The sequence below is a fragment of the Phoenix dactylifera genome, chromosome 8, assembly GCF_009389715.1.
Source record: "Phoenix dactylifera cultivar Barhee BC4 chromosome 8, palm_55x_up_171113_PBpolish2nd_filt_p, whole genome shotgun sequence".
Classification (NCBI taxonomy): Eukaryota; Viridiplantae; Streptophyta; class Magnoliopsida; order Arecales; family Arecaceae; genus Phoenix; species Phoenix dactylifera.
This window is the reverse complement of record NC_052399.1, coordinates 17,319,258-17,335,344: the sequence shown is the minus strand read 5'-3', so window position 1 is coordinate 17,335,344 and position 16,087 is coordinate 17,319,258. Positions and strand designations below refer to the sequence as shown.

The window sequence follows — 16,087 nt, the reverse complement described above, 5'->3', positions numbered from 1 at the left end:
ATCGGAAAATATCAGTTTTTTATCCGGACCGGTACGTACCGGCCGGTACGGTATTCCATGTTTGGAAGTACATGTTTCCAGGCCAAAGTGGTATTGGCTGGGTCTGGCTTCGGGGGGTGACGGATGGAATCTGAAGATGGAAACCTGTGTTCAAGATGGCTTGGAAGGAATGGTATGGCGGAGGCCAGAAATATAAGATGAAGATGATGGCTGATATCTATGATAAAAATGAAAATGATGACAAAAAGGCACCGATTGAAGCGCTCAACCAAAGGAAAATCGATCCGGCGGACAAAAGAAAAGGCACCGCCTGATCTTAATCTCGAACTGGCATCCAGGCGGCAGAATGATTTTTATCTTTTTTTTATAAAGCATATGAAGCTTCCTGTCAGTTGTAGAACAGGGTAGTTCAAGGAAATATAAGATACATGTTTTCATGTTTATGAATTATGAGTTCTTTTTCTTTTTTTTTTCCTCCGCAGGTTTATGTTGATTCTCGGTGCATTGTTTCTGTATAAATTAATGGCACTGGAGATGGCATATAAAAATTTCATTATAAAAAAATTGGAAAATAGAAATTGCCTTGAGGATGTCTCTTGAATCGATTTGCGACCTCACAAAAATTCAGGGAAAGGCTAAAAAGCCAATAATTGATTGAGATCGATGGCACTTGCAGTTGGTAACACAACAAAATTAATGGATTATGATACAACATTGGGGCACTTTCACAGCTATCTAGAGACTGATCTTAAGGCAGCCGACGGGCTATTATGCTCCCTGTTGGGTCAAGAGCATCAGGTTCTGGGCCCCACAACTCCGACTCAAACATTAGTCTACTTCTCAAGATCCTCAATGAGTACCTGAAATCTCCTGTTGAATTGATCTAAAGGTAACGTGTATGGCCATGGCACAGCCAGAAATATAGCCCTTTGAATACTATAACACGTAGTGCAGCTAGACTAGGTTTGAAATTCGACCTGAACCCGGCCCTCTCCTTCGCCGCCGTCGCTTCTGCCGCATACGCCAGCTTAGGCATAACAGAAGGCCTGAGAATCAACAGATGAAATCAATAGGCCACTGTGGGGAAAAAATCAGCAATTTACAATTTATTATTGATTCCCTATGGTCGTACTTACCAGTCACAGCAACAAACAAAGGTACGACCCATTGACTTGCCATTAACATGGGTATGTCAACCTGCAGACAGTATCAAATCAGTTATCGGGCGAATAATCAGCAGAAAACAAGTGTTAAATAAAATGCTTGGCTGGCTGATATGGCTTTAATGCTCTACAATCTGAAGTTCCATTGTGGATATTGTTATTTTCATAAAGGAGAATATCTTGTAAATGAGAGATGAAAGCACCAAAAGCATAAATTTATTTGATTTTTTCCCTTCTCTTTTCTGTTTTCTCTGTTAATTGGTAGAACCAATGACAAAACCAAAAAACAAAATAGATAATAAAATTTGTCAGTAGTTCATGACAATTTATTAGCTTCCTTTGTTTGGTCACTTATGGTCAGATGATACTAGAAAAGGATCTAGTCCACTCGGATAGATTTGTTTATAACAAATAAGGACAGCATGGCCCATGGCCGTGATTCCTTGGACTGCATACTACCAATTAATGCATTCTTTGATTTCATATGAGTGAAAAATAAAATTACAAAAAGAAGCAACTTATAGAGACTTCAAGGAGAATCATGGTAATCTAATTCGCATCCAGAATATTGAAATTTTATTCAAGTTTTCCCATACTATATTGTATTGATGCATAATGTAGGGAACATATACCAGTAAACTTCATGAATAAAAGTCCTAGTCTGTCTGATATTCTAAATAAAAATCAGGAAGAGAGCCTTATGTTCATACCTCATCACGGTTGAGCAGACCCAAGAAGTCCACGCTATTGTGAAACTTGTTTCTACCTACAGCCCCAGAATTATTTCCTCCATCAATCTGTATCGTAACATCATCTGATCTTCGATTGGATCCCTTCATTGTGATGTTCAAATCACTACCCAGGTCAATGGTAGGATATCCTGGGAGTTTTCTATTCCTGCCAATGAGTTGAACATACCCTTTTGTCCCCCAAACCTCAAACCTAGAGTCATGGTGGCAGATCAAATCTTTACCCACTACCGCAGAATATGACGAAAAGTTTACATCAGTTCTACGAGATGGTAACCGGCCACCATCCTCGTGCAGCGGGACCTTGGTTTTTGCTGAGTCTGCAAAAAGCACTGGATCTTTAACATTCTTGTTGGTGAAGTCCAGCATCTTCCTCAGAAGCCAATAGCAGTTTGTTACCATGTGACTACTGTCAAGGCAATTGGAATCCCCATAGACTGCTATTCGACCCCTACCAATCTCCACTAGACCAAGAATTGAAGAGAGCTGCAACCATAGAATGAAATAGAATAGATGAGAGAAAAGAATCATAGATGTCATGAATTATAATAGGCATTTGTTTTCTGATTGACTAAATTCCCAATCCACCAACACACCCACCCAGTCTCAACTCTTTAATTTTTCCATCATTTACCTAGTCAAACAGTAAGAAGATCCTCAGATATTAGAGAAAAAGATATATACTATTAGATTACATAAAAGAAGACGAGGCTGCGAACCTTGGTCATCCCAGAAGTCTGCAGTATGTTCTGCGTAGCACCACTTTCTGAGTTGTCCTGAAATTCAAAACTATGTACATAACCACCACCTGGAAATTTCACTATGTCAGTTCCGGAGGCATAATGGCTCTGCTCACCGTTGATTGAGAAATCACCATTTAAAATTTTATCCCCAAAAGCAATACCAAATGGGGTCAAGAGCTCATTAAGCGCAGGGATATTTGCACCTCCGGTAACTGGAGTCCACCAACTCCGTGTGTTATCATCAAAAAATCTCATCTTCACCATTGAATCTACATTGTACCATTCAGCAAAAACGACAAGTCCCAGCCCTCCAATAATAACATCATCCCTAAGTTTCTCAATTTCCTCTCTGAAAAATTCGTCTTCAAGATCCACCAGGAGCAATGTTCCATAGCGTCTAGCATCAAAACATGTAAGAGGCGATCCAAGTGTCTCAACATAGTATCCTGCATCCCGTAGCATGTTGTACATGATGTGGAAATTCGTGTGCAGGTGATCACCATGCCAATCAAGAATGTCATTACGAACATCCAGGGAATCTCTTGGAATATATCCAGGTGGGTATTTTATATTGTGAAATTGGTCCCATAGAACTCTCTTTGATCTTGGTGGGGTCGGAACCACTTTTAGTTTCAAATAAAGCACACAAGTACTACTTCGTGGGCTTTTTTCTCCACGAGATGGTGGACTGTTTATTTTAAGTGTCACGTTACCCTCAATCAGACCCGAGAATTCGGCACCTTCTTCCTTGATCTGCATGTGAAGCGCAAGGTGACCAGTCCAAGGCCAGATGACATCTGAGTATGTGAAGTAAATGCTGAGCAGATTGCCAACCTCATCAAAAGGCTGCCATATAGGTGGGCTCTCAACATAACCAATCACACCCATGCCATTAAGGATTGTAGCATTGAAGATGACAGGCATGGCCCCAGCATACAAAGGCTGGCGACAGAAAGGCCAGGAGTAGGGACAATCGGTATAGTCAAGAACACATGGGAAAATGCTAGCTCGGGGTTGATAACTTTTCAGGATTTCGTAAGCCTCCCAGCTGTGAGGAAAAAAATGACACTGCAGCATTATTATAAACATTGATGCAATTAAATTTCAAGGAGGCACCTTAAAATTTAGAACTTACAGGTTGAGTCTGCCAGCACCTTGCTCATACATATTAGGACCAGAAAGTTTGGTCGCACCCTCAACTAGAGCTTGCTTCATGCTTGCAGGAGTCAGAAGATCTTTCCGGTTTTTTTCTGGGATAACACTTACAAGCAAGCATACCACACCAGCAACCACTGGACTTGCAACACTGGTGCCTGAGAGGCTTTTGCAACCTGTGCTGATCTTAGATCCCATTATTTCACGACCATATGCAACCACATCTGGTTTCACACGGCCATATCTGTCCAGACACACAGAAAACGTGAGTGATCTTCCTCACTGATATGCATGGACAGATGTAATTTTCCAACACTGAAGCTAGGAAAAACAACATATACATGTTCACATGTCAATATTTTTGTTTGGGCAGGGTGGCTATAATTTTAACAGTTCCCAAATGTTAATAATTGTACAGAGAAGTCTTTTTCACACAAACACACACACATATAGATGAAAAGAGATTCCAAGGCACTCCTAGGTGATGAAGCTACATCATATAGGCATGTTTAGTATATCATAAAATGCAGAATGTGTGGAAGGCAGAAAAAATGTTCGAAAAACTCTACAGAAAATTCATAGTGCTATTCCATAATTACTTCTGCTCAGACCAAGGCTTCAGCCATTTTCTACCAAGCCTTAGAGCATCAGGTCAATATATGATACAGTTATAGCAGAAATTCAACATCCTACATATTGCACATCATAGAAGCAAAGGGAATCTAGGGAAGGATCGAAAACTTTGATGCCAACTTCTAATCCTTAGAATCCAGTGGATAATAATGGCAGAAAAATATATAAAGTAAATAAAGCATACAGTGTGTCAATAAGTCAGTTGATTTAACAATAAACAGACTTGTTATACGAGATTTATTTAGGAAAACATTTAAAGCCAATATCATAAATGTTTGGATTTCGTAGAAGGCTAGCAAAACATTGACATCAAAAAATAAATTTCTAGAAATGAATAAAAAGCTTACCCATGCGGAATCTCCCATGTACTCATGCCACGTGAGGAGAAAGAAGCAATATGATCATTGTAATCAATACCACCGACTCCGATAACATCACTCTGGTCAGCTGGATTATTTAGTGTACCATACAAAGGTCCATCATTTCCAATGGCTGACACCATAATAATATTATTTGCTGTGAGCTCCCAAACCTGATTACCAGTCAACGGCATTAACAATTAGCGCATAGGTTTGCACAATGAATGACTTAACAATAAAATTGTTTCTTAACACAAAGTTGGGACTTAATAACTAGAATTTATGCTTATGAAAACTACCTTGAGAATTTAAGATCAGTTGCTCACAGCAGGTTCCACTGCAATGTCTATTTGTACCCTAGAGTTACAGCAACATACAATACCGACTTGGTGACCTTCAAAGTAACTCCAACACACAATAGGTTCTATGAAGACTACAAAAATCTGTGTAATGGTCACTATAGTAAAGAGCATTCATAATTTTCTCAGGCTGTGAGATTACAAATTAAAATATTTCAAATTTATAAGAAATGATGTGTTTATTAAGTTTATTGTCATGAACTGATGGATACATGAAAATATAAATGCATGAATGAAAAGCTAGAAACATAGCATTCATTATGACAATGTCACTAGGTAAAAAACAGCATTTAAAAGGATTTAAATGAAATACTAACCAGCACGACAAATTAACATAACATGAGCGAGAGTCCTGGTCGATGATTAATTATATCAATAAAGATTCCTCAAAGAAAGAAGCTAGCTTAAGAAGTACTACAATTGGCTTCAAGTGTCAGCCGAGCAACTAGCAAAAAACAAGTCAAAGTTACTTCATTCCAAATCCGATAGGCAAAACCACAATAGCCCAGAGGATGATTACGTGTCTACCTAAGCTAGAAATATGCATGCATACAAGCAAGTTCAGAGATGCTGATCAATTAAGTCATCATGGACAAAGTCATGAGTGGCTGGTTTTATGTGATAGTTTGTTTTGAGATTTGTTGTGGTCAAGTCATATTTTCTGTTAATTAATATTGATAGGTTATTTCTTACATCCCTCATCTAGGTCTCTGTGTCCACCCTTCATTTATTTTTTTTTCAACATTTGTTGTGATCAAGGCAATGTTCTATTAATTAGCACAGGTTGATTCTTTTCACGGCTCTCATTTAAGGCCTGTTTGGCATCACTAGCAGTTTCCAGTTTTCATTTTTTGTTTGTGAAAACATGAAAACTGAGGCAAAAAGCTTGTTTAGTTACCCTGTTTCACTTTCTGTTTTTTCAACAACTCTTTCCAAGTTTCCAAAAAATATGAAAGCTCTCAAAACTAGTTCACTTTTTTTGAAAACGGAAACCACCAATAGCCACCACCGCCTCCTCTGTCACCACCACCACACCCATTGGCCTCCCACCACCACCTGCTGCAGCCCATCGGCTGCTACTAGCCAACACCTCTGGCTGTTAGCTACCATCACTGCTGCCAGCCACCCTTGCTGACCATCAGTGCCACCATCACTCGCCGGCCGTCACTGCTGCTGCCGATAGTGCCATCGCTGCCACAATCCAAATGACTACCAAACAAGCTCTGGGTTTCAGTTTTGAAAAAAAAGAAAAGAAACTGGATTTGGCTTTCATGAAAATTGAAAATTGGAAACTAGAAGTGATGCCAAATGGAATCTTAGGTATCTAGGTCTGCTCTGCTGATTCAAACCTGTGAACATATTTGGGTTTTGCTCCTTGCTAAGCCTCATATGCCTTTCATAGCAAATGAATCAACCAACAATTAATTACTATATCTTTATCAATGCCCGCTGCAACACTATCTTGTGTACTTATTACTAAAATTTTCCAAGATACGCCACATATCTACCCCAACAACCTCAAAGACCTCATCTTTGAAATGATCTTGTATATTAACTCCCTTTATTCCTAACCAAAAAATTATTGCATGTCTGACTATTGTTGGTTTGTTGTACAAATTTTCTCAAGCATAGAAATCACTCAACGAGAGGGCAACTACATTATTCACCCAATTGACACTGCTAGAGAACATACCAAATTACCAAGTATCTTCTCTTCTCCTCTATAATGAAGGTGCCACAAATAAATGCTTTATAGCATCTGGTAGCCTTCAAGTTCATTGAAGCCACATTGTCATCTATCTTCAACACTAATATAGTGAGTACATGCAACCAACTATTTTTCACCTTTTCACTATAGCACTCCTACATAATTTAAATTTAGCATTCCAGCATGCTCTAGTATATAACACCACGTCATCTGGTTATTCTTCGATATGGCATATTTCATTAAAAACAATAGTAAGGAGATGTAGATTTACGGCCTAAGAATATTATGGGTAATCTCCTCGAAAATAATTTCATATGATATTTCTCCAACATAGAATTTCCATAGGATTGTCCATATACTCTTGTAAGATAACTATTTTCTTTCTCCCTTGTTGCCAACAAAGTACAATATGGTTTGTCATCCCTTTTTTAGGTCATGAGGTTTACTAAATTAATGGGATTTTTTAGATATATACCCCTACAAATATGGTATAATACATATTTACCCCTCAAAATTACTATTCGCATATATACTGTTCAATTCATCCTGTTTTCTCACAATTATCATTCCATTTTTTGATAACAATGTTAGTAAGCAATTGTGTTAAGAATAAAATGACTCTATACACTTTTGCATTAATTAGCCTGGAAATTTAAATTAAATTAAATTTATATTATAAGTATTTGCATAATTTTTTAGGGGTCTTAATACAACAGTGTAATATATCCATTCTATATTTAAAATATTGCTTAGCAACACCATCAGCCAAAAGTTTAACAAGGGCATTGTTGCACAAACAAGATGAATTGATATATATATATATATGTAAATAATGACTTTTGAGAGGTCAATGTGCAATAACCCATATTTGCATGGGTACATATGCAAAATCCTTAAATTGATTCATCATTTTATGCATCGATCCAATCAAGAGTATCAAACCAACAAAAGGCGGGGATAAGGTATGTTGTGCCGGTATCAAGATCCATACCGGTTGCTCAATGGTACAGTATGGTACAGTATTATACTATTTCGTTCCAAGCCCATATCGACATAGCTAAAGCCGGCGAGGAAGGGGAGAGAGGGGGGGAGGGAGAGGCTAAGAGAGAGAGGGCTTTCGAGCCCCCTCTCCTCCAACCGCATGAGAACAGGGGCAAAGGAGAGGGGGCTCGAAAGCCCTCTCTCTCCTCTCAGCCTCTCTCCCCCTCCCTTCCTCTCCCCCTCCCTTCCTCCTCCCTCTCTCTCCCTGCCTCTCTCTCTCCCCTACCTCTCTCTCTCTCTTTTCCTTTCTCTCATTCTTCCTCTCCCATGTTTCATCAGATTTCTTGAACCAGGGGGTGGACTGGCATGGTTCCACCCTCAATACAGCTCAGTAATGCCCAAAACCAAGCGGTTCGAGGCGGTACAGGATTCCTTGGGTGGGAACCTGAAATAAATTCTAAATCTCAAAATAGATATGAATATGAAATATTTTTAGATTCCTATGCCGAAGATCTGCCTATGAATAAATCATACTCCAGAAGGCAATATTTTTCACTAATCACCCAAAATTAAATTTCATACCATATTCTCTCCTTTTATATCTAGAGCCATTAAATAAAGCTTATTAGATTGGACTCCTTTATTAATCGGGATACCTCATGAACTTATCCCTAAAAACTCAAAAGGAGAGCAATTTAAATCCTTTGGGGAATTCTAGAAATAGCTAAATTCATTCTTCCATAAACCCAACCCAACAACATAAACTCTTTCTAAGTTAACCTAGGCCTAAAGTTGCACGCACAGACACTAATCTTCCCCAAAATAAGATACCAAAGCCACAAAAATATCCATAAAAATATAAAAATATGTACAAAAATTGCAAGAAAATAGAAGATGCCTAACTTTATTTATTAAGGCACTTAATATTTGATAAAACAACAGTTTAACTGACTTGGAACCCTGAAAATGTAATAACTAAATCTAAAGATAATTTGAATTTAAATCACCTCAAAAACTACCAAGGGAAGGTGATACACAAACATATAGACATGCAGATATACTACGAAGTCTTTTAAAGGTAGATCTTTCAAGCTCTTTGCACAAACCTGAGATTTTTGCCAACCTAATTATTTACCATAAAGAAATCAAAAAAGTAAAAGTTAAACTGAAAGAGAAAATATGCAGATATTTTGCCAATTATAAAGCTAGTCATCAGCTCAGTGGAAATGTTAATTAACAGTCTTTTTTACAATGACTAGCTTAGAAGAAATTAATAGTAAGATTTAGAAGAATCTGCAAACTTATATATCAAGGCTAAAAAAGGAGCATTTGGAATTCAATGGCAAAATTTAAATAATACTAATGGTCCGATGACTTGTAGAGTCGAAGAGGTTAGCGTTCTAGGTTACACTGAATAAGCTAATGTAAGTATTATAGGTCGCAATCATCCAGCAAAACCTCCAAAGTACCTTTTCTACAAACGGGAGATCCAGATAATCAGGCCCGCCAATACTCAAATTCAGCACATCCATATTGGTTGCAATAGCATAATTAAATGCATCAAGAAACCATGACGTGTAAGATACCTGCAACAAGGCTGAAGAAAGAATTCTCAAAATCATGCCAGAACATGTAATAACTGAAAGTTTCCGAGACATGATTGGAACACAAAATGCATGACATCAGTCACAAAATGCTTGATAGGAAATGAAAGTATTCTCATGAAGAAAAATGAACATAAAAATTTAGCATCGGCATGAAAAATTTATCAAATATATGAGTATAATTTAACCAATTACAAAATAAAGCATCACGCATGGTGGGTAACACAATATAGAATTTCAACTTGATCCAATTTATCCATTTACCAAAGACAAGAAGTCACTGTATGGGAAGTCTACAAACTTTTCCCCATCTAAAGGAATTTTATTCCATTAGGAAAAGTATAGGTTGGCACTAGAACAAACAAGTTCTCTGTACAAGACCTTGATTCTTCCCTCATTTACTCTACTCCTTCCACGTTTTCAGGAACCTAGAGGAACCTAACCTGATTATATGACTTTGATCTGCATGATCAGCTAGATAGTTTCAGCTTGCCAACTGTCCTTCAAGGTCATGGCAAGCTCTTCCTTCTCCCAAGTTTGCCTTAGCAAGAAATTTGAACTTGAATTTATTAAAGACCGATGACAGCATGAGAGGCAATCATAGAACATTGTCAAACTTTGGTGGATAATACCTTGGTATATGTATCCAAGCCCATATAGATTGGATTTGTCTTGTAGTTAAGTACTGAGATACAAGAAAAATTTGAGACATATAACATCCCAGCTGTCAACAGTATTTTGATTTTGCATTAGGGCATAGCCAGCAAAAAAAATGCCTCCGCGATCCTTGCAACTTATGTGCCACAAAATCTATAATTCCAATATTAAAACACTTGTGCTGCATATATTAAGATCAAAAGTTTTGGAAAAACTTAAACTTGAAACTTACTATACAAGTTGGTGGTAGTTCTAAATGTTTACAGCTATGAAATATAATAAGTTATCAAGTGAAATTGACCTAGTTTGATTACAGGTGCTTGCAAGTGGTGCCATAATCATGATGTTGAATGTTTTTACGGACGGACAGATAAATTTCTTTGGTTGTCTTAAGTCTTTTGGGATATTGCCTGTTTGGCCTGGACATTAGAGCTCTAACCTGCCTGCTGGCAGGCAATATCATAATCAAGATGATTTTGGTGCAGGGAGCATTGCCATGGAGTTCCTAGGCTACATACCCTTCCATCAATGCAGTTTTCTCACCACAAAGAAAGACATGGTTCAATTATAATATAACTACTTGGAAGCAAGAGTTACTGTGATATTATAGCATTTGCATGTCTTTTAAAACATGTCATGACTGTAATTATATCTGCATGGAGTTCATGGAGATAGCAAAGTAATCAGCATTTGCAAAATATAATAAATAAAGCAATCCAATCACAAAAATATGAGGAAAGAGAAGATGATTGATGATGACTGAGCAAAGAGATGTAGCAAGGATAGCAAGAGTTTGACAAAGAATAGTTATGAATTTTAACACAGCAACAAAATGTTTTACTTCATTTACTTCGTGAGAAGACTTGTTTATGTGAAGCATGCTTGCCACAGGTCTTTAATACAGGAGTTTTCAGGATGATTGCAAGCACACCTTCATGGTATAAAAGTAAAACAGATATAAAATAATCATGTCAGCAATCAGCAGTAGTAACAACAGTGCCTTTGTAACAAGTGTGACATCTGTCTTCCAAACATTTGGATGACTTAACAGAAACCAAAAGGGGAACATATCCTGATGATGAACCATCTATTGTTTTTTTGGAATGCAGGCATTTCAACTTAATATTTCAGTCAATATCAAAAGAAGCGGAAGAGAAAAACATGATAACATAAAACAAAGATATTTAATGGATGACGGATGAGAAGGTAAGCAGTATCATACAAAACACTATCATTTACACGCTAAATTTCGTAAGGCAAATTATGCATTACCTGAGCATCAGTGAATACTCGAAATGCATAGATTTCAGTGTCTGGAGCAAAACCCAGGCACTCTGCATCTTCACCAGCAATAACTCCTGCTACAAAGGTCCCATGCCCAAGATTGTCATTTAATGTATCCTCGTTTGTCCAGTTAGTGCGCTCCTGGATAAGTTAGTGACGAATTTAACCTCATGTTCCAGTAAATTACTGACAAATAGAACTCCTACACATGAACACAGACACTGAAACTTGACGAGATTTAGAATGGAAAACCATAAGTACCATCTTTGCTTTCTGATGCATCAGAGATATGAAATTTCTGATAATCATAAGTTATAAAGCAGAGCATCTTGTGTTGAAGCTTGTATCAGAAAAAGGCATATGAACAACTACTATATTAAGACTAGGGTGCATGATTCCAAGTGATGATGCAAAACAACATAGTATCGTTCATAAATTCAGAACTGTATGTTGCCCTCTTGTGTAAACATGAAGAAATTTAAAGAAAACTATACCTTGATATTACGAAAATGCGGATGATTTGCTCGAATACCAGTGTCAAAAATTGCCATTTTCACTTTTGCACCAGTGAATCCCCGAGCCCAAAGTCTGTCAGCTCCAAAAAGAGATGTAACTTGGGATCTCTGTAAAAAGGATAATAACTGTCAAATAATTTCCGACACAGCAAAAGCAGAACTGTGACAAACTATCAGAGACAATCACTAAAATCCAGTGAACTAATTCAATAGGGTGGTGCAAGACCAGTTCAAGAACAAAGAGCCCAATTATGCTATCTGGCTCTTTCCAAGAGATTGGAAAGTCCAGTCACTCAGAACTTTGAATGGTCTAGCCTGGAGGCATGCATATTATATGCGCACTAACTTAGAGCCAAAGACCCATTTTCTACAAGGGTGCCAACTGGTCAAGTTGGAAAGACCTAGGTTCCGACGCACCATCACTCTGATGCTCAGGTGCCTCGACATATCCTAGTTCTGCAGAGGGATAAGTAAAAAGGCTCGAATTTTCTACAAAGTTTTCTATTTTAGGCTTTTCAAATAGAAACAAAATAGCCTTTTTTCCCCCTCAGTCCTCATATCAGGAAAAAAATATTTTTAGAGTATTTTTCAGTCAATGAAATAACCCTCCATTCCTTTCCACGCTGGATGCACACTATCTTTAGCACCATCACTTGTGAAAGCCCGGCATCATTTGCCAGTAGTGTCATATTTTTTGCACCATATCGCATCTACCATTCTACATTCCACCATTAACTTTGCTGACCAGTTGATTGACTGCCGGAGTGGATCTAATTGGCTAGAAATTAATTCGATACCTCCCTTTCTTTTATTCTTTTTTCTTTCTTGTTTTTTTCGTTAACATTTTTTTCCTATGCAATTGCTGCTATTCACAGACTCCTACTTCCTGTCCAACTCTATCAATGCAGTCCTGGGTGGATAAAGTAGAACCAGTGGAAAAGGATTATTTTGTCATCGACACGTGAATAATTGCAGAGCTCCTTGATCATGTGTCAGTTGCCAAGATTTATATTTTGATGCGTATTTCACCATTTAGAGAAGAATTGCACAAGAGGACAAGGCTTAATTACACCGAAACCAAACGAAAGAAAGAAAGAAAGAAAGAAAATGTACCTGCATCAAAAGCTTCCTTTTCCAGCAAATTGATGCGTTGCTAACCGGACTATACGCCCGGTCTTCTTCCTCCTCGAACGACATCGATGTGAAAATTTTCCCAGGGCGTTTCTTGCACTCCAGAAAGGTCCCATCATTCGAATTTTCCTCCGCGAACAAACTCCGTGAATAGCTCGAATCGACGAACACGTCCTTCACCCGCCCCAACCTCTCGAGCTCCTCGATCAAAGCCATCCGATGCGAATCCTCTATCTCCAAGACCCCGAAATCCGTGGGGAATGACGCCGCCGGGTTCCTCCTCTCGATCCATCTCCACCCGTCCAACGATCCAAGATTCTCGTCGAGGTAGGCCAGGTGGTCCTCCGCCTTCCTGTACTCCAAGAACCTCACCACGTAGTTCCGGGAGAGGGTTAGGGTTCCGTTCTTGGGGACGAGGCGAGGAGATGAGCCAGCGGACGGATCGGAGAGCTGCCGGCGGAGGAGGGGGAGGGGGAATAGCACGAGAAGGAGAGGGAGAAGAGCGAGGGGTCCATGAAAGGCCCGACCTTTGAGGGCCATTGGGGGTGGAGAGCCAGGGAGATCACCTCAAGAAGCGGTTTTAATTAGGCTTAGGTGGGATTTCGGAGACGATACTCCCTCCATTCGCCGCCGCGGCGATAGCCGTCCGGGGATCGCTTGGCGTCTCAGGGCGAGCAAGATGATGGAAAAAATAGAAACGCGAGCGGACATAAACGGACAGTAAGATGCGTACAACAAAGACCTCACCGGTCCAAGACTACATGTGAGTCCTAGGGTTCACAGATCCATCGTCGCCATGGTTTGTATTTTCTCTAGAGATGTTCTTTTGAAGAATCACAAGATTGCAAATACAGACGCGCATGTTTAAATACAAGGCGTTATAAACATATGGATTGTGTTTGGTGACCCAAAGTTAATTTTACATCATGATGGTTACCTTTGATCCCTGATGATTTAAAATTATCATATTTAATATGCTATATTCTAGTAATTAAAAATTTTTAGATATCCACAAATAACATATTTAATATTTTATAAAAATCTAAATTCTCTCACCACATAATACCAAAATTACTCTTCTTATATTTCATAAATATATTTCTTAATTATATAAAATATATTATAATAATATATCGATATAATTATGAATATATTCTATAAAAATATATTTATTAGTCCAATAAATTATTAATTATATGAAATATATTTATTATTATTATTATTATAGAATTAATATTTTTATTTATACTTATAATATATTTTTAGTACTAATAATTGTTTCAATTAGGAAAATAAAGTAAATAAAAGTAAGATATTAAATACTTTCGATACATAAATATAAAGTACAATAATATTTTTATTATAGTTTAAAATTATCATCTGTTAGGGGAAAAACCCTAAGTCATATATCCACAGAGGCGCTCGGCCGAAGAGCGCCGACCGGAAAGCCGCTCGGCCGAAGAGCGCCGACCGAAAAGCCGCTCGGCCGAAGGATGCCGACCAGGAAGGCGCTCGACTAGAGGGCGTCGACCAGAGCGCGCGCCAAGAGGTGCCCCACCCAAAGCTGCTCGGTTAGAAAGTGCCGACCAAAGACAGCGCCAAGGCGCTCTGCTAGAAGGTGCTCGCCTAAAGGGCGCCGACCAGGAGTACTTGAAGCAACCCCGCCACAGGGCGCCCCATTGGGCGACCAGCTCGGCTCGGCACTCTTGCCGAGCCGATGCCTTAACCAAATGTTCAACCTCCGCCTAAAGTCCAAGGGACTGACAACTCCTACGGCTTGCGACCTGCCACTATCTCCAAGCCATCAAGGCATAAGATCTTCGCAGGTATTCGGCACGACCTGCCATTAATGCACGAGACTCTCTCAAGTCTCCGATGCACTCAGTCATTTAATGAACACGGCCCAAGACGATCTCCGGATCACTGAACCATCAGAGCGCATGGCTCTACCTGACCGCCGGTTCATTCGGTAATAAATGCACTTACCATCCACAGACCCCAGGCCCGCTACGGCCGGCGGTTCAACCACTCCAACAGGTCCGATCGACCGTGACAACTCCCTGATTCCGGTCTGATTCGGCCCTGTTCTCCACTATGCCATAAATGGGCCAAATCGTGCCCAATTATCACAGACAGGGACAAATCCCCCGGTTACCTCCCAAGTAACGTAATCCCCTCCTATAAAAGGGAAGCTGGGAGAACCAGGGGGGGAACAAACAAAAAACGGAAACAGATCCCCGGGACTGAACCCGCCGGGAAGCATAGACACAATTGAGGACATCATCCTCTTCGTCTTCTTTATCTTATCCAAATGTTCTTGCTGTCTTCTCCATATACTCTCTTCCCTGCTCTCTCCACATACTTGCCCCCTCTGACTTAGGCATCGGAGGGCCGGCGCCGGGAAGCCCGGCCACCGGTTTTCCTTGCAGGACTTGCACACCCCCCCGCAGCGGAGGACGCAGCCGGCCGGCGCACCGCCGTCCGCCCCCTGTAGCAGCGGAGCTCCTCCTTCCCCGGCTTCGCGGCGGCCCCCGGGTCCAATTTCCAGCAACAGTTGGCGCTAGAGGAAGGGCCCGAGTTCGCTACCATGAAGCTAAGAAGCAAAGGGGCTTCCAACGCCTCTCGACGTCCTCCACCAAGCCCAGAATGTTCCGTTCGGAACTCACCACCCCCGGTTGAGCCAGCACCTCAAGTTCAACCGGAACAATTTGATGCCCTGGTGCAGCAAGTGCAGGCGTTGGCTACCGCCGTCCAAAGCTTGCAACCCAGGGGCATCCCAGCAACACCGCCTCCCCCGGCTCCAGTTCAACCGGAGCCCCCTACAAGCGGGCTTCCTCTTCGAGGTCAGGACCCTCAAGTCCAGGCCTCCCTCTGGAGAGAGCACCCAGTCAGAGATCACGGAGGCTGGCCACAGCCTTCAGAAGCTGAGTCGGTTCCAGGGCAGCCTGCACCCGGAGGAACCGCTGTAGCGATCCTCCAGAGTGATGGACTCGACAAGAAGGTCGAAAAGCTGGAGCGCCAAATCCAGGCACTCCACGGGAGAAAA

General features: G+C 40.2%; 1 protein-coding gene across 1 annotated transcript; it reads right to left on the bottom strand.

Annotated features, from left to right (window-relative positions):
- Window positions 1-535: 535 nt before the first annotated feature.
- On the bottom strand, window positions 536-13,871 carry LOC103710901 (subtilisin-like protease SBT6.1). Its single transcript, XM_008796828.4, has 10 exons — window positions 13,024-13,871; window positions 11,890-12,018; window positions 11,384-11,536; window positions 9,320-9,436; window positions 4,791-4,975; window positions 3,791-4,054; window positions 2,632-3,703; window positions 1,874-2,398; window positions 1,137-1,197; window positions 536-1,046 (listed from the first exon to the last, which is right to left on the bottom strand). The coding sequence occupies exons 1-10, from the start codon at window positions 13,579-13,581 to the stop codon at window positions 955-957; spliced, it is 3,156 nt and encodes a 1,051-aa protein (XP_008795050.2). The 5' UTR covers window positions 13,582-13,871; the 3' UTR covers window positions 536-954.
- Between the last annotated feature and the right edge of the window lie 2,216 nt (window positions 13,872-16,087).